The sequence below is a fragment of the Globicephala melas genome, chromosome X (genome assembly GCF_963455315.2).
Source record: "Globicephala melas chromosome X, mGloMel1.2, whole genome shotgun sequence".
In the NCBI taxonomy this organism is placed as follows: domain Eukaryota; kingdom Metazoa; phylum Chordata; class Mammalia; order Artiodactyla; family Delphinidae; genus Globicephala; species Globicephala melas.
In genome coordinates, this window is record NC_083335.1 from 26,584,820 (window position 1) to 26,607,858 (window position 23,039).

The 23,039-nt window shown below is 38.0% G+C and overlaps 1 protein-coding gene across 3 annotated transcripts in view; it reads left to right on the forward strand.

The window, feature by feature from the left end:
• Positions 1-18,527, forward strand: part of LAMP2 (lysosomal associated membrane protein 2) — a 36,019-nt gene extending 17,492 nt beyond the window's left edge. Inside the window, exons 5-9 of one of the 3 annotated variants that reach the window (XM_030844907.2) lie at positions 69-256; positions 1,062-1,184; positions 4,498-4,561; positions 4,984-5,148; positions 14,684-16,179. In XM_030844907.2, the coding sequence (XP_030700767.1) occupies positions 69-256; positions 1,062-1,184; positions 4,498-4,561; positions 4,984-5,148; positions 14,684-14,823 (680 nt within the window). In that variant the 3' untranslated portion in view covers positions 14,824-16,179. Of the gene's footprint in view, positions 1-68; positions 257-1,061; positions 1,185-4,497; positions 4,562-4,983; positions 5,149-7,487; positions 9,901-14,683; positions 16,180-17,553 lie in introns of those variants that run through there. The other 2 variants (XM_060291965.2, XM_060291966.1) reach the window with 2 other exon arrangements.
• Positions 18,528-23,039: the final 4,512 nt, after the last annotated feature.

Genomic DNA, 23,039 nt, shown 5'->3' on the forward strand with positions numbered 1-23,039 from the left:
ATTGTGAGAAATATTTTGCTCTTCCCTGGCCTTATGAATTAAAAAATTTATTTTGTCCTTTGTTTCAGAGTTTTTGTGTGATAAAGATAAAACTTTAACCACAGTGCTGCCCATCGTTCCCACCACTGTGCCATCTCCTACTACAACACCCTCTCCAAAGGAAAAGCCAGAGATTGGATCCTATTCAGTTGTAAATAGCAATGGGACATGTCTTCTGGCTACCATGGGGCTGCAGCTGAACATTACTCATGATAAGGTGTAGTTTATAGTTTGCCTGTTTTTATTGATACATTCTTTCTGTATCTCCTTTCAAATGTAGTGGGTCCAGACTTCACCCCAAGAGTAGTGTTATTAGAATGATGCAGTTTTAAATAGAGATTTGTGTTGACTTGTAGAGTTTTGATTAATTTGAGTTATTATAACCGTGAAGAGTTAATGTCACTGTCAAGGTGTTGTATTGGCCAGCAGGAAACCTAGTAGTTTAAAGGACTCTTTGGGGTGTAGATTTTTTTTGCCATCAGTAGATCAGAATACGAGCAGTTGATCTTTATTTCAGTTAGTTTAAAATATAACTCCTTCACACTTTTACCTGAACCACACTAGGTGTGGAACAGTGCAGCTGTTTCTCCAGCTATTTGGTGACTTGAATGGTATAGGTAGATAGGCAGATAGAGGTAGGGGTGTACGATGGCACTTCTGGTTGCAGTGCTCTACTGGGGCTACAGAGGGCGTGCCAGCAAACCAATCCCATTTTCAGAGTCCTGGGATTTTAAACAAGCTAGACAGATGGCTCTTGTGCTCCATTAAAAAATGTGTTTTCATTTGGCTCATTATTTGAGGAAGCTTTCCTGTTGTCTTCCTTTTTTTTTTTTAAGTCTTCTGAGTCATAGCTTGAGGACCTGGGCCAGCTTTGAAAGTAAGGTATCAAACACTTAAGTATCCATATCTAGGAGACAAAAGGATTTTTTTGTTCTCCACGAACTTGGTCTTATTAGCGTATAAGGTTTTGCTGTAGATTTTTATGGTTCATCTGTACCTCTCTCCCTCTTCTTCCCCTGAAGGTTGCTTCGGTTATTAACATCAATCCCAACACAACCAACTTCACTGGCAGCTGCCATCCTCAAACTGCTCTCCTTAGGCTGAGCAGCAGCAGCATCAAGTATCTGGACTTTGTCTTTGCTGTGGTGAGTAACGGGTTTATCAAAACTTAGGGGAGCACATCTGAAAGTCTAAAAAGGTGTGTGTGTGTGTGTGTGTGTGTGTGTGTGTGTGTGTGTGTGTGTGTATTTGTTGAGAGGGATAATTACCTCTATTTTCCATTTCAACACTACTCAATTATAAAGTGTATACAGTCCATTGATCCCTGTTAATCCCTCAGGGTCACTTCGATGTTCTGTGGGCTGGACTCGAATTCTGCTATTCTGTTTTTATGTAGACCTTAGGGTAGGAGTAAGAATTAACCCATATTAAAAAAAAAAAGTCTAATCTATCCATATAGATATATGTTACAATAAAGTTTATTTATAAAAGACAAAGTAAGTTCCATAATATTTTCTCTACTATTGGTTAGAAAATTCTCATGTTTGTCTGTTATAATATTTTAGGCTTTTTCAAGGCTATATATTTATAATAGTATCAGTAATAATGATAGCTAACACTTATTGAGTACTCAACTATGTACAAGGCTCTGTGCAAATACTTTACGTGCATTACGTCAGGATAGTTTATAATGGCAGCATTCAGGTTTTTGTTGTTCATGATCGCATCAAGGGCTGAACCCTAAGCAGAAGTTTCCATGCATGTTCTGCTTCTAGGTAGCGTAAATTGATCATTGGGGACCTTTATTTCCACCTTCTCAGAAGCAGTTGTTACCCCATAATTTTTCAAAGTGTGTGTGTGTGTGTGTGTGTGTGTGTGTATGTATGTGTATGTACACATGTTACAGCAGATTGGAATGGGGAAGAGAGGCTATCAATGAGGGAAAATGTTGGACCACCAAAGTTATTGTATAAGGGCCTAAAAAACAGTTCTGCTTTCAAATCGGATTACTCTTATCTAGGGATGGGGAAATAGTCTCAACGTCTGATATATGAAAAGTTAGGCGTGTCTTTGTTTTGTGTCTGAACTTGGTATTTTGAGTCTAAAGCCTCTTTTCTCTATGGAATACATGCTGAGTAATTGAGGATTATATTTTAGAAAGGTTTATAAAAACCTTCCCCTTTCCAGCATTCAAATAATTACTCCGTTGTAGTACATATATGACCAGTGAATTACTATTAAGAATGTCTAGTTAAGCTTGTCATCTTCAGTGTGATAAAAGCAGGCTTCCCAAGTTACCTCACAGAGATTATATTATAGTCAATAAGAATGAAGAAAGTAATATTTTAGATTCACCCCCTTTTGAGTGATTGAGCTTGATCTTTCTAGCTGAGGTAAGATCCTAACAGGAACATGGTTTCTTCTGACTCTCATAGGGAAACATGTAATATTTAATGATTACAATATTTAATTGCCCAGCAGACTATTCTAAAATGTAATTCAAATTAGTGACATTTTAACCATGATATAGGTACTTTGAAAAATCAAGAAACGTCTGCAGTGTCACCAGAGTTCAGTGGGGCCCATCTCACCTTCAATCCTATCATGACACTTACTTCTAAGGATAATTTATTGAATTTGGTGTATATGCAGGATGTTATGGTGGGATACAAAGAGGAAGGCCTGTATTCTTCAGATGCCCATGGATTAGTGGTAAAGATAGCAATGTACTAATAATTACCATTTTTATGGAAGGCCTTGAATGTCATGCTGGCTTTTGGAATTGATTCTTTGGGCAAGTAGATTGCTGTGGGATGAGTGCTAGACCAGAGGAAGATACAAAGTGCTATAAGAGTGTAGAAGAATGAGCCATTAATTCTAGCTAGGGTAGAGTCAGGAGGGTTTAACAGAGAAGATGGCATTTAAGCTGGACCTTCAAGGATGGGTCAGATTTGTACACATGGGGGAGAAGGTGGGGAGTAAGTGAAAAAGTACAAGCTACCCCTGGATAAAGGAACACAATCAAGACCAGGTGGAGAATGAGACATGTAGCATGTTTAGTGAATGATAAGTTTGGAAGAGTACTTGGGACTAATTGTAGAGAGCCTTGAATGCCAAGCCAAGGAGAGATGCGATAAGGTTGTTCAGGTCCTCTTTATGCTTCCTCCTGAAATTCTCTTAGTCTGCCCCCTGGTTTTCATTCCCTACTGATTCAGGCCTGCATTACTTCTTACCTGGATGTTTCACACAGCCTCCTAACTAGTCCCATCTCTTCCTCCCCTCCCCCAATGTACTTTGGCATCAGCTTGATCTTCCTGAAGCTCAGCTCTTCCTCAGAAACCTGCAGTGGTTCTGTTTTGCCGACAAGAAAACATCTAAATTCCATGCCAGGGTAGTTCACGCCTCCCCTCCCTGCCATGCAATGTAACCTGCATATCCAGCTTTATGATTCCTTCTTTCCCTTTATATGAATCTCATGCTTCCCTTACCCTGTTCCCTGTGCACATCCCAGGCTCTGCAGCCAGACTTCCTGGTGCCAAATCCCAGCTCACCGACTACTGTGTAGCCTTGTGGAAGTTACTCAACACCCTCCATAATTCAGTTACAAAATGGGGTGTTGTAATTCTTCCATTCCGTGAAGCCTCATATGTAAAGTTTTAAGAACAGCGCTTGTCACTTTGTAAGTTCTCAAATGCTCGTGTGCTTGTGATTATGCTCATTTTCTGACTACCTTTACTCATGTGGTTGCTTTCTCGAATACTCATTTCTGCTTGTTTCCTAATTGAATCCTACCCAATTCAAATGGCCCACCCCTAAGCTTGTGTTATCTTTGCTCCTCCCTTAGTTGGAAGTAACGTCTCGTCTTTTAATTTTCATAACCTATCACTTTTTTGTAATATGGTTATTTATTTATATCTATCTTCTCTTACCTGGCAGATTGCAAACGCGGTGGGGGCAGGAACCATATCTGGTCCATTTTGATGGCTCCCTGGAACACTTAGATATGTTACCTTGTACATACTAAAAGCACTGAAATAATTAGAATGACTGGCTAATCAGATGAGTGCTTCAGAAAGAAAATAGCAGCGAAGGAAAGGTTAGAGCTGGAGAGGCTGAAAGGCAAGGAGCCCCGTTAAGAGGCTGTTGTGATCCAGGCTAGAGGTGGTGAGGGCTCGGAAAGTGATAGAAAGAATGGAATGGAGGGAGTGAATTGCTGAGTGTCTAAGAACCATATGAGCACACCTCTGGTACAAAAGTTGGAAACAAAATGAAGAGGGAAAGGGTTTCTGTCACATTTTGAGTCCCTTTACTTAGTTGCAGTTTATTCTACTGGTCCAGGTCTAATCCATGGTTTTATCTTCTGGGTAATAGTATTAGATTGCTTTCTTTCTGTAGACATTAACTGTACCTGTAGACAGTTGTGATGCATTGATTAACTGGAAGCTCTTTTTCACACAGAAAAATGAAAACCGATTCTATCTAAAGGAGGTGAATGTCAGCATGTATTTGGTTAACGGCTCTGGTAAGCAAAACATTGGCCTCTGGGAAAAAGAGTATGGGTTACACTGAAAGAATAGAAACTGTAATTATCTTGTTACCAAATAGTGCCTTATTTAATGGACCAGAAGATTCTATGTCAAAATTGTACTTTGACCATAACTTAAAATCAGTAACTTAGAACTAGAGTGTTCTATCTTTTGCAGTATCCCATATTTTCAAAGCATGGTAGATAATAGTTAACGATGTGAGTGAGTTTTAGACTGTAGAAACATCTATAGAAAGATACGGAACCTAGTGATCTTAAGAATGGCTTTTTGTGGGCAGACCCTGTACCCTAAGCCCCCATATTTCACAGAAAAATCCTGGGGACTGTCCCATTTTTTTTTTGTTGTTGTTGTTGATGGGATAAGAAGTTACTAACATGTTTTTTTTTTCCCCTTAAAGTTTTTAGCATTGCAAATAACAATCTCAGCTACTGGGATGCCCCCCTGGGAAGTTCTTATATGTGCAACAAAGAGCAGACTGTTTCAGTGTCTGGAGCATTTCAGATAAATACCTTTGATCTAAGGGTTCAGCCTTTCAATGTGATGGAAGGAAAGTATTCTACAGGTAAGAATCAAGCAAGTTTTATTAATAATTTATGGTCTTAGGTTGACTGCTGGGTGGCTTTTCCTTTGAGTCATGGGAATATAAGCACTGAAATACAGGAATATGAATTCACCTCTAGACTCTGTTGTAGAGTTCTCATAGCCTTGAGCAAGTTGTGTAACTATATTTAGCTCATCATTTTGCTCAAATTAGATTTGTTTTGTGATCTCAAAACCATTTGCAACAAAGTTTTTAAAGCTAAAACTGAGGAGATTTAAGTGAGCTTTACTTAAGGTGTAGACATTTCTCCATGGGTTGTAGTTTGTGGGAAGGGTGGCACTTGGGAGCAGCAGTTTTTGAGCATCTTGCTCTGCCTTCTTGGGGCCATCTTCTCGCTGGAAACATTTTCATACCAGAATTAAAGCAGTTTGGTCTCATTTTGTTAAGACAAAAGATTGCAGTAGGAAAGCCTCAGATATCATGACCTATGTTTTGGCCAGCCAGAAAGATCTGGAGAGTTTTAAAAGCATGTGCCAGTGTGAATGAGGCTTTTTGAAGGTCTACTCAGGGCTAATGGTGGTATTTATCAGATTTTTAGCGAAAGCTTTGTGAAGGGCTTATTACAGTGTGTTTATATGAATATGAAAGATGCATTTGGCATTACAAGATTAAAATTTGCTTGAAGAGGAAAAAGTACATAAAATTCCTTAATTGACTTGTCCTTTAAAACCAATTACTTAAAATTGACGGTTTGTGGATCACAGTTCTGCCCAGCAGAGCCATCCCAGTCATCCACATCCTTTTTAACAATTAATTCTATGGTTTAGAAGGAAATGTGGAAGCTGTGTTTAAAGTGAATGTGCTGTGAGCTGCTCAGCAGTTTTGCAGTAGTGCTGAACACCTAGCCTGACTTGGTTAGGCCAGAATAAATTGGGCTCTTCACCCTACCATTCTTGTGATTAGAAGGGTTAATCACAATTTAAAAGTACTTTCAAGAATTCGTTTCCCCCTTTGTCAGTTTTGCTTACAAACTTCAATTATTTTGATCCTTTAATAGTTTTACTTTTGAGTCTTTATTGATCTCCCCTACATTATTACCTTAATTTTAGGTCCAAATTTGTGTTTAGAACTTAAAATCATTTGCAGTGTAAAATCCGCTCAAGCCTGTTTGTCTAGTCAGCTGTAATAGACATGAGCTGTGGTTTTTCTCTAATTTGAAACTTTGGTTTTTATGTACATAGAATTAGAAATGTCACCCAAAGGAGTATACAACATTTAGTACTGATAATGAATGCGTAATCTATTTGTGGAGCTAGGTTCTTGACTGTGGGTACCTATAAATACAACACACTGGTAATAATTCACTGTTTAGGAGAGGAAATAGACTTTCAGTAAGGTAAGAGTGTTGATTGGATTTTACTGGATCAGACTACTGTCTAGAAATGGGGAAAATAGCCCCTGTGGGCTGCCAGCCCTGACCAGATTGATAAATGTGGTAAACACACTCAAATTAGTAAGAGGTCCCAGTTTCTTGACTTTTGCAGCCACTAAAAGCATATACTTGAAGTCGGAAGTCTGCAAACTTTTTCTGTAAAGGCTCAGACAGTAAGTGTTAGGGTTTGGAGGCCATGTGGTCTCTGTCACAATTATTCAGCTCTGCTGTTGTAGCATGAAAACAGCCACAGGCAATAAACAAATGAGTGAGGCTGTGTTCCAGTAAAGCTTTACTTGTGGATACTGAAACTTGAATTTCATATAATTCTCATGAATCACAAAATCATCATCTTTTGTTTTTTTTCCAATCATTTAGAAATGTTCAAAAGGCATTTTTAGCCCTTGGGCCAGATTTGGCTCACGGGCTATAGTTTGCCCGATCTTTGCTCTAAAGGATTCCAGAGCCAGCATGGCTGTTTTAATCCCACAGTTAAACCTTCCTGATCTGCTCCGAGTTTCCCAAAAGACATTCACTCTACCACCAAGAGTCTAATCCTGCTATGTAGCTATGTGGCTAGATTAGCTCTCTTCATTTCTGATAAAGTAATACTCCTATTTTGGAAAGCACTTGGAATATATACAAAGAAATACAGACACATGTATGTGTTTTACTCAGATATAAATGAGTGTATATTCATATATATCTATATATATACACATACATGAATGAAAGGACAAATAAGGTTTAGGATTTTAATTCTAGGACACTGCATAATTTTATGTAGCTTTATCACTAAAATATACCTGTCTTAATTACTTTAAGTTGATCTTATAAGAGCATTTCTGAATTTTGAATATCAACATCTTTTACTTTTGGACATCATTTTTTTTATTATACTCATTATTTGTTACACACTTTTTCTCACCTACAGCCCAAGAGTGTTCGCTGGATGATGACACCATTCTAATACCAATTATAGTTGGTGCTGGTCTTTCAGGCTTGATTATCGTTATAGTGATTGCTTACCTAATTGGCAGAAGAAAAAGTTATGCTGGATATCAGACTCTGTAACACTAATCCACATGTGACTCTGTTACAAAACAATAAAGCAAGTACAAGATCCAAGATCCAACATGCAATACTATTCGATTTAAGGTATATATAGTTGCAGTTCTGATCTTAACAACAGGTGGTACAGAGGATTTTGAACTTAAATAGATAAAAATACCCCTAAAACTATAAACTATAAATTAGTCACATGATTTTGGTTTTCCCAACTAAGGAATTTAAAAGTTATTTCTACAACAAAAAACATGTGCAAAATCACGTGGATTATAGATTCTATTTTATTGTCTTGAATTAGTATTGCATTGTTCTCACTTTAAACATTCTGACTGGAAATATACAGCTTAGGAAAGGGTTAACCGCACCTCCACATGTAGTCGATTTGAGACAACACATTCTACGGTGGATTTGTACTTGCTCCTTTGCATTTTTTGGTGATTTTGTTTGCAGGTTAACTTAGCTGCTTTGGCATTGCTGTGTATTTGACTATGAGAGATATGCCAATAGATTTGAACAGGGTCTAATATTATTATGTTCTTAGCAATGCATGCTTTTCTAATGCCTTTTGAATCCATTTGTATTTAACGTGGCTGTAGTGACAAAAGATACAAAAGCTTTAAAATTTTGGAATAGGTGTTAATCTTATTGTTTAATCTTTTTAAGAAAAAAACTGGATATTTCCGTCTTTTAAATTGTAAGACACAAGACTATTCCAACTGGGCATTTCAATCCATTTTCTAGATGTTTTAGAGATAATTGCTAGGCAGTGCCAATTTGGGGTGTTAGTCCCTTGTACCCGTAAATTGGCTTCTACATGCAGTGCTAAAATTAATGTAGATTTCTCTTTAGCTTTCTAGTATCCTTGTTGGTGATGGTTTGTTTTATTCTCTTCTTTTCTTTTCCTTAAAGAAGAAATGCCAGTATGTCCTAGAACCTAGATAAAGAACTTGCACCTAACCCAAAAGTCTTGGCCTTCTCTTTGTTCATGAAAAAGCTGTTCTTTGTTTCCAGCTTGTGTTGATTGCTACAACATTTACTAATTTGGCTTTCACATTTAAATAGTTCTGTGCTAATCAAAACTTACATTATTATTTTTCATTATGGTAGCATCATCATTAATTCATGTACTTTGTGTTCAGCTCTGTGCTCTGGGGAGTTGCACCAATTGTCCATTTAACCTGCACCACCTAATGTTTATATGAGAAAGCAAAACATTTCTGCTTGATAGTTAGCACATCAAGTATTTCTTGCTGCTTTTGTCTTTCTTCCTTTTTTTTTTGGTATTGAGATGGCTGAGCAAATATTAAAAAATTGTTAACATGCAGCAATATATGGCAGGTTCCGTGTTTGGGGGGATGGGAGATTATGTGTGCCTCCCATTCACTAGAAAATGAGATATCTGGGTTCCAAAATGTTGTTTGCGTTGAATAAATTTGGTAGTCTAGTGACACACGCGCAGAGGCAATTGCATGTTAGCATGTGTATGTCTATAACTACCTTTCGAGTTATATTGGCATGATAAATATTTTCTCCCACCTAAATTTGCTCTCTGTTTAGAGTAGCCTGAAAATCTTACTGGCTCAGAATAAGATTCCTGACTAAGCCCCTCTCTAAAAGCTACATTGAGCTGCATTGCCAGCTTAAGGCACTTTTTAAAGGCTAAATATAAATCTGATTTTTTAAAAAAAATTTTTATTTAAATAGTGTTTTAGTGTAAGATTGTTAACGTTGTCAGAATGGATAATGCTTGCAAGAATGTGAGCCTTAGATATTTCTCATGAGTCAAAACAAAGCAGCTTTTTTAAAAAATAAAAATTGGAAGCACAAGTGGGTGGCACACTGGCTTAATGCTGTTAATGTTTCTAAAAGTTTCTACCTTTAGATTATATATCTGATTTATATTAAAATACCTCTAATTAGTACTGTTTTATAGAAAATCTGACCTAATTGAATATTTTTGTATTTTACATGGGCCAGTTTATATGCTATCATTTACACTATCATTTCCTATAGCCATGTGTTCTTTGTACCTTTTGTAGTTTTGCTTTAACGGATTTACACCTTGATGATCTAACACTCTATTTGGTTTCTGGGTGTTTTTCATGGGTTAGCATTTGGATAAAGAAACTGGTCCATGTAAATACTTTCCATGTTTTTTCCTCAGATGTTTAAACCACTAGTTGATGTATGGTATTTCTCTTCAGATATTTGCCTGTCCATTTGCTCAACATATTGCTTCTAAAACAAACAATAAAGATTCTTTTATTTCTTAAGGAAATTTGCTCACATTTCTTTCCCATTGGCTAAAGTCTAGATTTTGTATACTACATAATGGCAATTTCTTCCAAAAGGAAAAACTTAAGAAATGCTTAGAAGTAGAATTAATTATTTCCAGAATGTTCTGTGTATTGCTGTCTGGAAGAGTGGTCCCATACATAGGTCCCTACTGATGTTGGAGTGGCTACAGAGTAAGAATCAGGTCTGGGATGAGACGTGTGTGGCGCGCACTTGTGTGTGTGTGTGTGTGTGTGTGTCTGTGTGTGTGTGTGTGTGTGTGTAAACTCACCAGCTGAATCTAATGTTTAGGCAATTAGGAAACCAGTGATCTAGAATATTTATTTCATAGTAAAAGTGACAGAATATCTCTGTACACTTTTCTCAGGTCCTAAATTGAGGCTGATATTTAGTATCTGTACTAGGTCAGCCACACAAACTGACCTATTGATCCGAGCCAAAATAGGATTGTGTGTAATTTTTTTTTTTTGGTGGTATGCGGGCCTCTCACTGTTGTGGCCTCTCCCATTGCGGAGCACAGGCTCCGGATGCGCAGGCTCAGCGGCCATGGCTCACGGGCGCAGCCGCTCCGCGGCATGTGGGATCTTCCCGGACCGGGGCACGAACCCGTGTCCCCTGCATCGGCAGGCGGACTCTCAACCACTGCGCCACCAGGGAAGCCCTAATCTTTCTCTCAGATCACCTTAAAATTCTTGAACCTTCCAATTTCCAGATAGCTTCCCAGTCCACCTTAGTATATCACACACAAATTTAGCAGCCTGGCTAGTCGCTTTCCTCTGGATTACCCAGTTAAGCCACGTGACTGCCAGTTACTCATCAGAGCTCCCAGCTCTACTAGCTACGATGTGACTTGGTCAAGCTACTCAACTGGGGTCTCTCTCGTTTTTTCATCTGGGGACTGAGGGCTGTTAAGTCCTGTTACTCTTATTTCTTTGAGTGATAGTTTTTCATTTCAATGAAGAAAAATATACATTTGAGTATTTTTAGAAGGAACCTGATTAGAAGCTACATCTTAGGCATCAAGAACATATTTACATACAGTGTAAAACACACCATCTGAAGTTTCTTGCGTTTTTTTAGGAGGAATTATTATGAGACTCAGATATTTTTAGGATTATAGCCTTTTATCTCTGTTTATTTAGATAGATAATGTTACATTGTCTTGGGCTCAGCTCTCTCCTACCTATCTCCTGATCTTTTACCCTGGTATATAACTTTCTGCATCAATAATTACCATATCTTATTTTTGAAACTAGTATAGAGTAGCTTCAAGTTTCTTTTCAGATTCATGTAATATATTTCAAACAGTTTGACTATAGATCTAAAAGGTATATAATAGATAAGATGTCACATAAGGATGTGCTTCTAAATGCTGATTCTTCCAAAGAGAATTTTTGACACATTGGTTTTGAAGAGGTGTTTGTTTTATACTTTATTATAAATGTACATCTTGGCTTTTCAGCCCTCACACTGAAAACTGGATTTGAAAAATTTCTGAACTAACAGAAAATTGAAGATTAACAGCATTTAAAAAATCTACATGAACCTTTCCATTGAAATTTCAATGGTCAATGAAACTTTGTCTTTAAAAATCTTCATTGCTTCCGTGACTATTAAACTCTTCTACAAATACACTTTTCCTTTCCCCAGAAAGGTCTCAAGTGTACATTAGGCAAATAGATCAGGTCAAAATGACTTATAGAATGAGGTTTTCTTTTCTTGGATGTGATTTTATTAAAATTACTGTTTTACCAAAATTTCTTTCATTACCTAAAGAATTTTTAAAGGCCAAATTCATAAAAATCAATTATTATAAATTAATACTTCACATACTGAGAGCATTTTAAGTAAATGACAGCATCTAGAAAGATCTTTGTATTAGCAGAATTGCCTTTTTGATCTACTCTGGGAATATTTGTCTTGCATGAAAGCCTTAAGAAAGCCTTATTGGCAGTATTTATGAAAGTCGTTTCAGTACTAGGTCAAATACCCAATTTGGGAAAGAGGACTATGAATTCGTTGCCAGAATAAGAAATTAATCTAATGAATTTTTTAAAAACCAAGTTATATTAAATCCAAGACATAATACTTTATGGTCATGTCACCTAATAGTTTATATGCTGGGTGGTAATTTGGGAAATTGAAGGGGAGGAGCTAACTGGGTGCTCTTAACACCATATATTCACAAGTCACATCTGGCAACCTCAGCTATCTGGATTTTTAACAAAACCAAGAAGCAAGTAAAAAAGATCATTGAGCTGGCAGCCAAAATTGATGTCATAAAGTCCATAAACTCTAGGATTGCATCTTGTTCCCAGTTATTGCCCCAGAGACTAGCAAAAGGCTGGCACATTTCTTACATGCAAACACAATCAGATGTGCCTTGCAGCTATTCATTTTTATTTTCGGCACAGTTCTAATAAGTTTAATTATCTGATTTATCAATCCCTGGTAAATTGCAAGCTAGGAGGAGAACTAGGGCAATAAGAGGCAAGGAAATGGAAAATAGAAGCGGTGGTTCAACACGCTAGCCACCTCCTCTCTCTGCAAACATATCTCCATCTGCACTATCCCTTTCTTCTCCAGTCTCAGTAGGTTTTCTTCTGGTCAGTGCTTCTGGAATCCCATTTCCCCTGCCTCCCAGGAGACTTTGTACCATCGTCTTCAACCTGTAAAATGCTCATGGCTCTTTCCCACATCCTGTAACCACAAGTCTCTTCCACCCTGAAGGTATCCTTTCTTGACCCTGTGTCCCCCTTCTACCTACCTACCTTTCTTCTAAACGTCTCATAACGAGTACTGTGTGTTCCCCATCCCAAGTTCTTGATCTCCTAACCAGTCAATCATTTCCCATTCACTCCTAAACCTGCAACAATTTGACTCCTAGCCCCCACCCTCCGTATTGCTACATCCAGTGGACATTTCTCAGGCGTCTCTAATATTTTACACTGTTCTCCCATGATAATTGAAACTGTTTCCTTCCTTGGCTTCTGTGGCACCATTTTCTACCTGCCTTTCCTACTTTTTCCTGCTCCTTGATTCTTCACATATTGGTGTTCCCAAGGGTTTTATCTCTGATCCTCTTATTACTCTTATCTGCCCTTGCTGAGAAATATCTTTGTCCCTGGTTTGAACTAGCACGTCAACCACTTGGTTAGGACGTAGGTATCTTAAACTCAGCAGATCTAAAACGGAATGTCTTCCTCTTCCACATATCCCTCTCCACCCTCCCCTGACATGCAAATTTTAAAAATTAAATTTAAAAAAACCCACACAAAAATAACTACAAATAAAACTGAAATGCATATATTCCCCCTGTATTCCCTATCACTATGAATGGCACCAGTGTCTACATAATCAAGGGATTGGAAGCCATTCTACAATATTGTCTCCTCCTACATCTGTTTGGTCAGTTCTGTCTTCTAATTGGATCTCTAGTCCATCCCTTCTGCATCTGCACTTCATTAACCAAGTTCAGGACCATATTATTCGTCATCTGACTTCTAGCAGTAGAGTTGCTTCCTAACTTAATACCTCCAGTCTTCCATCTGCCATAACTTCTGAAAAAAATATCCTGCTTAAAATTCTGCAGAAATTTTTTTTGGGGGGGGCCATCAGTATAAGGCCAAACTACCTAGAGCATACGGTGCCTTTGTGAGCTGATCCTAGTACCGTTTTCCACCTCTTTTCCAAGAGTACCTCTTTTATTTATTTTTTTCTTTTTGCGGTACGTGGGCCTCTCACTGTTGTGGCCTCTCCCATTGCGGAGCACAGGCTCTGGACGCGCAGGCTCGGCGGCCATGGCTCACGGGCCCAGCCGCTCCGCGGCATGTGGGATCTTCCCGGACCGGGGCACGAACCCGTGTCCCCTACATCGGCAGGCGGACTCTCAACCACTGCGCCACCAGGGAAGCCCCAAGAGTACCTCTTAATCCATTGTTCTAGCTATGCCAACCTGCTTGCATTTCACCCGAAGTGCTGTTTTCTTACCCTCCATAGTTTTGTCTGTGCTTTCTATACCTGGAACACCCTTCACCCATTACCTGCATGGTTAATTCCTACTCATTCTTAAAAATTCAGCTCTGGTGTCACCTCTTTCAAACTGTGTCTTGTGTAACAAGGCTGAGTTGAGTGTGCCTCTGAAATATTTCGATGACACTGTGTGTTCCCTGCCCCTATTACAGCACATTTTGAAATTATAACCGCTGATTTTCTTATCTGACTCCTACACCAGACTGAAATCTTGAGGCAAACAGTTATGCAATCAGGGCCAGTTTATACTTTTTCTTACTACTAAATGGCCCCATATTCCTATGCATTGAGTTCTTACATCTGCTTTATGTAGTTGTTCATTTGGTTCATTTCATTAATACTTCCCAATCTGCAGTGTTCCAGGCACTGTGCTTCTTCAACATCATAACAATTTGCCTCTGAAAGCTCACAGCCTGATCATCAAGGAAAGGCTAATTATATTTATCCATTATCTTCCATTTGAAAAATCTGTGAAGTATGTGATCATTTTATATATCTTTCATCCAAAATGACTGCATTTTTGGGGGTACTTAAAAGTATATGATTTGGTTATTTGGAAAATCACTTTTGTGGAACATCTCATTTGCTGGTAATGAATTCCAATGACTTGTTGCCTTGGTGTAAAAAACAAATATGTGTGTTGGGAAGTATTGTCATATTAACTTAAAATGTACAGATCTGAAATTTTGTCACTGTTTCTGTTCTCAATTGTGCTTTCTCCACATCTAGCTCAAGACTGCAGTGCAGATGACGACAACTTCCTTGTGCCCATAGCGGTGGGAGCAGCCTTGGCAGGAGTGCTTATTCTAGTGTTGCTGGCTTACTTTATTGGTCTCAAGCGCCATCATGCTGGATATGAGCAATTTTAGAACCTGCAGTCTGATTGATTATATAAAAATACATGCACATAACAAGATTTTCTTCCCTTTCAGTTTTGAAATACTTTGTTCTTTAAGATTGATATATTGAAACTTTAATTCTTAAATCAGTCCCAGCATTTTGAGATAATTCTTTATTAATAAAAACTGTTAATAGAACAGCATAATTTTTTTTTAAATGTTGTATTTACTGGTCCTGAAGACAAACTTGTTGAAAAGAACATCGGTGTGCAGTGTTTTAAGGTCTATCTTAAGAAGCCTTGGCCAAATTTTGATTCTAACCCAAGATGCCTTAAACTTATTAACATGGCCATTATGAAGATAAAATATGTAGTTGTCTCCTAATGGAATTAATAAATATTGTTTCACTACCGGTGTTCTGTTTCAGTATATAAGAATTATCCTGATTTAAGCTCATCGCAGTGCCTTTGCATATAGTTCATTAAATAAATGTTGATGTGGCATAAATGCCCATCAGATGCTTAAACTTGGTTTTCAGTTGAATGTCCTCAGGACCATCAGCATTTTTTAGGTTATGTGACTTTCTTTGAAGATGAAGTCAGTATCTTTGGCTTGTGATTTTTCCCTAGGTAAAAAACAGACCCAAGAGGCTGCAGCAGAGCTTCAACTGGCTTCAGAATTAGAGTTTTCAAAAAACTGTTTCTTTTTCAGCAATAATAGACAGAAAGGATTCAAGCATATTTAACCAGTTGCCTTTTTAAAAATGTTTTTCTCTTCCTTGGATGCCTGATTAGCATTGCAAGATAGAAATATTCTATGAACTAATTAGGAGAGATTGTGTTGTGTTTCTCTACCTCATCTTGTTGGTCTCTAGAGCATTAAAATCTATTTAGTGTTGTCATCAGACTGGTACTTATGAGCTGTAAGCAGCAGCAATCTCAGAAGGGAGGCAGCGAAGCAAAGCAGCAACTCGGCTCCTGCCTTTTCCAAGACAGCCCCTGTGGGGCAGAGCATAGATGGGGTGTAGACAGAAGCTGTTGGCATGAAAATGAGCTAGATATTCAGCCCCTGTTGAGGCACGCTCCATGTTAGAAGTGCAGCACAGATATTGAATGTATAGACAAATAAATAAGAAGGAAGCTTAATCAGTAGACTCGAGAATTTCACATGGAAGTGATTATTTTATTAATTCATTCTGTGTATATATTGGCTTGTTCAGAATTTTTGTAATTCACTGATTACAGCATTTTGGTACCCAGCTATCAGTCTCTGAAGGCTTTCAGTAAAATACAGTAAATCTTTTTAATAAAAGCTAATGTCATTACTAAAATCTGTTCTATATACTCAGAACCTCAGCAGCATTTTTTTTTTTTTTTTTTTTTTTTTTCAGCAGCATTTTTTTATGAATGACAAAAGTGCAAGAGGAGGAAGAGATAAAATTCGAGGAAAAATGCAAGTTATTATTCAATCATAAATCACACCAAGTATCACATTTTGTTAATTGCATTAGACTTATACTGGAAAGGACCTTAAAGATTCCTTACTATAACCCCATAATTTTTTCAGAAAGAGGAGTGACTTCACTGAGGTTACATATCTAGCGGGCAACAAAACCATTATTAGCATTTTGATTAAAAATTGTCCCAATGAAGTCTAGTCACTCAATAGTAAGAATAGTTTAAACTTGAAACTGGGAGATCAGAACTGGGCACTTTGAGTTTCTGTACTAACTAATTTCAATAAATGACACATGATACCAACTTTGTTTGCTTAAGTATTTTTAAAAGTACTGAATATTGGCTTTTTCAATGGCTCCTATTTTGACCTCTGCTACTTCAAAGCCTAAACCTCCTTGGATGGGATCACAAACATGGGAGGAAAAGAGAAGGGAATGAACACTTGTTGACCTCCTGATGTGTATCATATACTTTAGAAATATCATTTAATCCTCAGATACCTTATAATATAGGTATTCTTCTCCCCCTTTTACAGATGAGGAAAGTGAGGCCCAGTTTAAATTACTTGACCAAGGTCCTTTAGCTAGTAATTGAAGGAATCAAGATTCAAACTCAGTTCTGTCTCAGTCCAGAGCTCAGAAGCTACATTGCATGTGCACACCGCCTTCCTGGTGGTCCAGTGGAGTGGACTGCAATGTCCATTGGACTCTGCTATTATTCTTCCAGGCCACTGCTCAGCTAAAAATAATTACATATAACCTGATAGCTACCTAATGCTTGTATGAAAAAAATTATACTGCATTTTTCTTGATCATGAGTCCTTTTTAACTTAGATGTTATTACTCATACAGAATTCTTATTTGTATTTTCACGATAGCTGTGGCAGGGGAGAAAGGGAGTGGGGAAATACGCAGGTAGTGGTTTTAAGTGAAGATTCCCGCAGTGCTGCCCTTTCCCCGCAGTGCCGCTCTTTCCCTGCAGTGCCATTAGACAATTCAACATAAAATCTTCCCATATTAGGCAAGCACAGTTCTTTGTTTTGGACCCTTTCCCGTTCTTCCCTTAACTTCTGCTTTTCGTACTGAGGAATTAGGTGTGATTTGAGATGAAGTGACAGTGAGAGATACAGGAGGATCAGTTGCTTGGAAATACTTGGGTGGACATAGTGGAAAATAAGAAAATAAGGGTAATGCTGTAAAAGACTAACCTATGTACTCTTTCAAAATGCTTGTTTCTTGTTTCTGCTTAATTGCATTCCTTACTAATTTCCTTTCCTTGCTTTCTGTCTGTTCTTTTCTAACAGCTGAAGAATGTTCTGCTGACTCTGACCTCAACTTTCTTATTCCTGTTGCAGTGGGTGTGGCCTTGGGCTTCCTTATAATTGTTGTCTTTATCTCTTATATGATTGGAAGAAGGAAAAGTCGTACTGGTTATCAGTCTGTGTAATCAATTAAATCTAGTGCTTTTTGTTTTTTTTTTTGCCATTAGAAGTTATGTTTTCCACTGGCTAAAAAGCCAGGAAATGCTGTGCAATTGATTGTTTGAGATACGCAGATTAACCTCAGTGAGTTGCTAGCTAACTTGGGCATGAGTAGCACTATTAGGGCCGATTTCTTCTTTTTTTCCTATTTTTTTCTTCCTTTGTAAAAGTGTAATTGAAAGAAAAATTGTGGCTTAGAATATGTTTTTTTTAGTGAATAATGATTCTAAGCCTCTGGATCCAATTATGAAAGCATTTCTACTGAAGTATAATTTTATATGTTGCAGTTACTTGTATTTTGCCTCTTTGACATTATTTGCATAATCAAAGCTGTTAGAGAACTTAACTTGCTTCAGGAAATAAACTCAAGAACATAGTGAATTCGTTTTCATTGGTGGCAAACATAAAATTTGGTTTGTAATAAGACTTAGATTCCGAACCGCCTAAACAAGATTATTTAAATTCTGATTTAATTTTCCTGCTAGTTAAAAAGAAAGAAAGAAAGGAATGTCTTCATAATATTGTATTTAATAGCAAAAGTCTGGCTGTTTTCTTTATTACTGTTAGTGGCTACTATATTTTAACAAGGATGTCGCAACTAAGACTCGGTGCAGCCAAAATAAATAAATAAATATTTTTAAAAAACCCCAAACAAACACGGATGTCTTTTTTTTTTTCCTACTGGAGTTTGGAATATATTGATTACCTCAGACTTTCCATTTATGCTGAAGGATGAAGTAAGATCTATGGCGTTTTTTTTTTAAGGTGTTGATACAGAAAGGGTTATTTTTTTTTTAGAGTTATGATTTAGAATTTTTTTTCCCTTACAGCCTTAACTTGTTCACAAAGTTAATTCATCTTCCACTATAAAAACAAAACAAAGCTTCTCTATTTTGTGTGCCTCCTGTACTCTCTCATCCCCTGTATGAATAAGTTCTAATTGATAATTTTAATGTATTGGTTTCTTTTTTCTCACAGCAGCATGTGCTAACTTTAGAGGCTAGTGGCCCTGAAGTATCATCAGTCAGATGGCTGCCTGGCCAGAGCTGGACCAGGATTGTTCTGTAAATTTGTTGATCTTGATACAGACTTATATCCCTGTAGGGACCTCTAATGGCTCTGGCTACTGGAGTAAGGTACTAGAGGCCACTCCTCCCAGTGTCTGCTTGATTGGCTAGGCTATTGAATTGTCCTTTGATTTGGAAGCACACTGTTGTATTTCTCTAGTGTCCAAATGGCTGCTTTGCACTCCTGTTATTAGCATAAGGCAGATGTTTATTTTATCAAACTATTTTATCTCTATATAACTAAAAAAGAAAAGTTTCCCAAAGATCTGCCTTCACTTTTAAAATGTTCCTTGGATTGGGACTTCCCTGGTGGCGCAGTGGTTAAGAATCCGCCTGCCAATGCAGGGAACATGGGTTCGAGCCCTGGTCCGGGAAGATCCCACATGCCGCGGAGCAACTAAGCCCGTAGGCCACAACTACTGAAGCCCATGTGCTTAGAGCCTGTACTCCACAACAAGAGAAGCTACTGCACCTCAAGAAGAGTAGCTCCCGCTCACCGCAACTAGTGAAGGCCTGTGCGCAGCAACAAAGACCCAACACAGCCAAAAATAAATAAATTTTAAAATGTTCCTTGGATTAAAAAATTAAGCCTAAACCTTAAATAAAGTTAGTTATTACATCCAAGGATTAGGTCCCCATCTACCTCTTAGCACAATGCAGATGCTCACCACTGTATTGCTGCCATTAACTGATGCCAGAACTCTTTGCCGATAAGTGAAGTTGGAAATTTTTGTTTTTTTTAAAAAAAAGAAAATTCATCAACATCTTTCTTTACTATCTTTATATGCAGTGCATCTCAAAAGCATATATTCCAAACTGGAGTAGAAATAGATTGCTCAACTACATTTCCCTTAGAACTCTCTGGTTCTGACTTGTAGGCTCAAGCTCTCCTCTCTTTGCTAAGTATATAAAGAATGTTTCCTTTTAAAATGTTCTCCTTTGAAAACAATTGCTTATTTGTTATTTGGTCAAAATGATGGCATCATAAAGAACAGTGGCTTTGTTTCAAAAAATATTTTTGAGATGATTGTCTAAAAGCCAGATTATTTAAATCAGCTTGTGACCTTGCTAGGTATATGGATTGGAAAATTCAGATACATTCAAAATTATGGGTTCATTTAAAAGTTTTCTACTTTTGGGGTAGGAGACTAACATCACTAATTCTTCATTGGGTATCATGGTTTTATCTTAGATAATTAGCAAACATGTTTTAATTCTTTGAGAATTAAGATTAATTGAAATATAAAATATTAACAGAGGGTTCAAACAATAACTGCTTCAACTCCAATAAAATACAGGAAGCCCAAAATCTATGAACTGAGTGTTCAATAAGCTTTGCTCACTGAGTTCATTTTTATTGTCAGTACAACAGGGGGGTCAAATAGTAGGACTTTGAACTCATAAAGAATTGTTTTTACCTAAGCTTCTTTGGAAGAACTGATGCCTGCTGCTACCTAAAGTTTTGTATATATCAATATAGTAAACTAATTAATACCTACAAAATAAATACTGTGGTACTCCTGTTTGATCTGATGTGTGTCAATTTTAGATTGATGGATTAAAATATAATAAAGATCATACAATCTATATCACTATGGATAACTTCATTTTTATTCCATGTTCTCAGTCTTAAGAGCTTGGATTGATTTATAAAATCTAAGTTCCTCAAATTATTGTCTTTGGAATTGTCAGTAGGACTCATATGATCTCATACGTCTGCAAATTAACCAAGTGCCGTCATTAAGAAGGCATTAGAACCTTTAATGCAGACATTTCAAATATGGGGGCCTATGTAGTCATGAAAATTACAAGAAAGTATTGAAAATAAAATATGGAAATCAAATTTAAGAGCTTCATAATAAATGTACTTTGAGCATATTATGTCTGCATTGATATAATGTACTCACTGTTGAAGTTCATTCCATTCTGAGCAAGATACACCTCAGGGATATGACGGGCTGAGAAGGAGCTATCCATTTTCTGAAAATTCCTTATAACCCAGCCTAATGCTTAAATGTTATATGATTGGATTAAATGACATACATTCCTTTTTACTTCCTTTTTACATAAGAGACATTTTTGGTGGGAGAAGGAATTGAACTTTGGATCTCTCCACAGTTCCTGAGTAACAGGGTTTCATTTTCTGATAAATGTTTAGTGGCTTCTAATTCAGTCCAAAAATGGCCTTACCTTGCGTTTGTGGGACTGGGGAGGGGGTTCTCAATAGAACCTGTCTTGTCTCAGCTTTGCTGAATATATTGCGCAACTCTGCACCTCATAGAGCCTCTGAAAGAAGCACTTTAGGATTATTGATAGCAAGTAGAGTGGTTCTATGTATGTTGCCATGTATCTAAAAAGTCAACTTGGAGGTCCATCTTTTTAAATTCAGTGTGTACACTGTAATGCTAGAACTGCCTAATTCTAAGGAAACGTTGCGCTTTCTCTTTGCTTTTATTGTCTGTATGTATTTTGATGGCAGTTGTAAATTTGAGTTCCTCTCTTTCAAGAGATAATGAACAGGAGAAATCTTGGTATACAATACATTTTTAGTAGGAAAATGCAGCTATAGTTTTATTTGTTTATTTTATAATTTTTTATTTATTATTGTCTTTGGCTGCGTTGGGTCTTCGTTGCTGCGCGCGGACTTTCTCTAGTTGCGGCGAGCGGGGCCTACTCTTTGTTGCGGTGCGCGGGCTTCTCATTGCAGTGGCTTCTCTTGTTGCGGAGCACGGGCTCTAGGTGTGCGGGCTTCAGTAGTTGTGGCTCGCGGGCTCTAGAGCGCAGTCTCAGTAGTTGTGGCGCACGGGCTTAGTTGCTCCGCAGCTTGAGGGATCTTCCCGGACCAGGGCTCGAACCCTTGTCCCCTGCATTGGCAGGCGGATTCTTAACCACTGTGCCACCAGGGAAGCCCTATAGTTTTATTGAGCAGTTACAATGCTGTGCACTTTACACACATTTCATTTAATCCTCATAGCAACTCTCTGAGGTTGGGCAGTATCATTCCCAGTTTACAGAGGAGGTAACTGAGGCTTGAGTTGGTTACTTAACAAAAGTCCCACAAAGAGTAAGTAACAAAACTGACATTTGAGCCCAGCTCCGTCTGCCTTCAAGGACCATACTCTTAACCACTATGCATCCTGGCTGCTAAGAAGCAAAAGATTTTTAAAAAACCATGTACCTTACATTAAATGGTTACAGAAATCTGACTTCTGTACTCTTCTGTCCTACATGTAGTTACCCTGTAAATGTTCTTCCGTATTCTTAAAATAACTTTAGTTTTGTCCAGCCCACTTGAAGCAAGGACGGATGCTGTGGCAGCATGCCTTCTGAAAGATCAAACCAAGGCCAGTTTGTGCTGTACCTCATTAGTAATGTTAAGCCCTGAATGTCACTCTTTTTTTCAGAGTAGCTTCATCTAGTTATTCTGATCACGTATCATTATCATTCTGCCCTCAAACTGTTCTGCACCATGAATCATTTTGACTGTGCATTAGTGTGTTTAAGAGACTAAATGGAACTGTCTCTCTCCTCACTTTACCTAAATTAATGCCATCTCTACCCCCCAGCCATCCCCCAGCCTTAAGTGCAGTGTAGCCATGACACTCGGCAATCCTTGCTAGGTGGTTGTGAGCCCCAATACGCAGTTCCTACTCTTAGATCTAGAGCCTTTTTGAGAGGATTTCAAGAAATCCTTATCCACATACTTAAAGTTTCCAACTATAAGCTGCAGCACTTCCCCCTCCCACCTCATTTATGGCTTCTCTCCAGCCATAATGGCCCTCTTGCTACCCCTCAAAGACCCTAAGGGTGCCCTCACTTCAAGGCCCTTGCGCTTGCTCTGCCTTCTACCTGGAAAGATATTCCCCCAGCTATCCTCATGGCTCACCCTCTAATCCCATGCAGGTCTCTTCAAATGTCACCTAGTCAGGGCAGCATTCCCTGTGCACTCTGTCTAATAGAGCACTCCCTGCCCCCACCACTTCCCATCCCCCTTACTCTGTTTCACTTCTGTTACTTACCACCTCTTACCATCTGACATACTATATACTTGTTAATCTGTATTTCATGTTTGTCTCCTACTAGAAGGTAAACTTCATGAGAGCAAGAATCTTTGCTGTGTTTACTAGTCCGTCCCAGTCCCTAGAACAGTGCCTGGCACATAGTTCACACTGAAGAAATATTTGCTGATGGATGAGTGGTCATCTTGTGTAATAGCTAAACACTTATTAAGCACTTTCTACC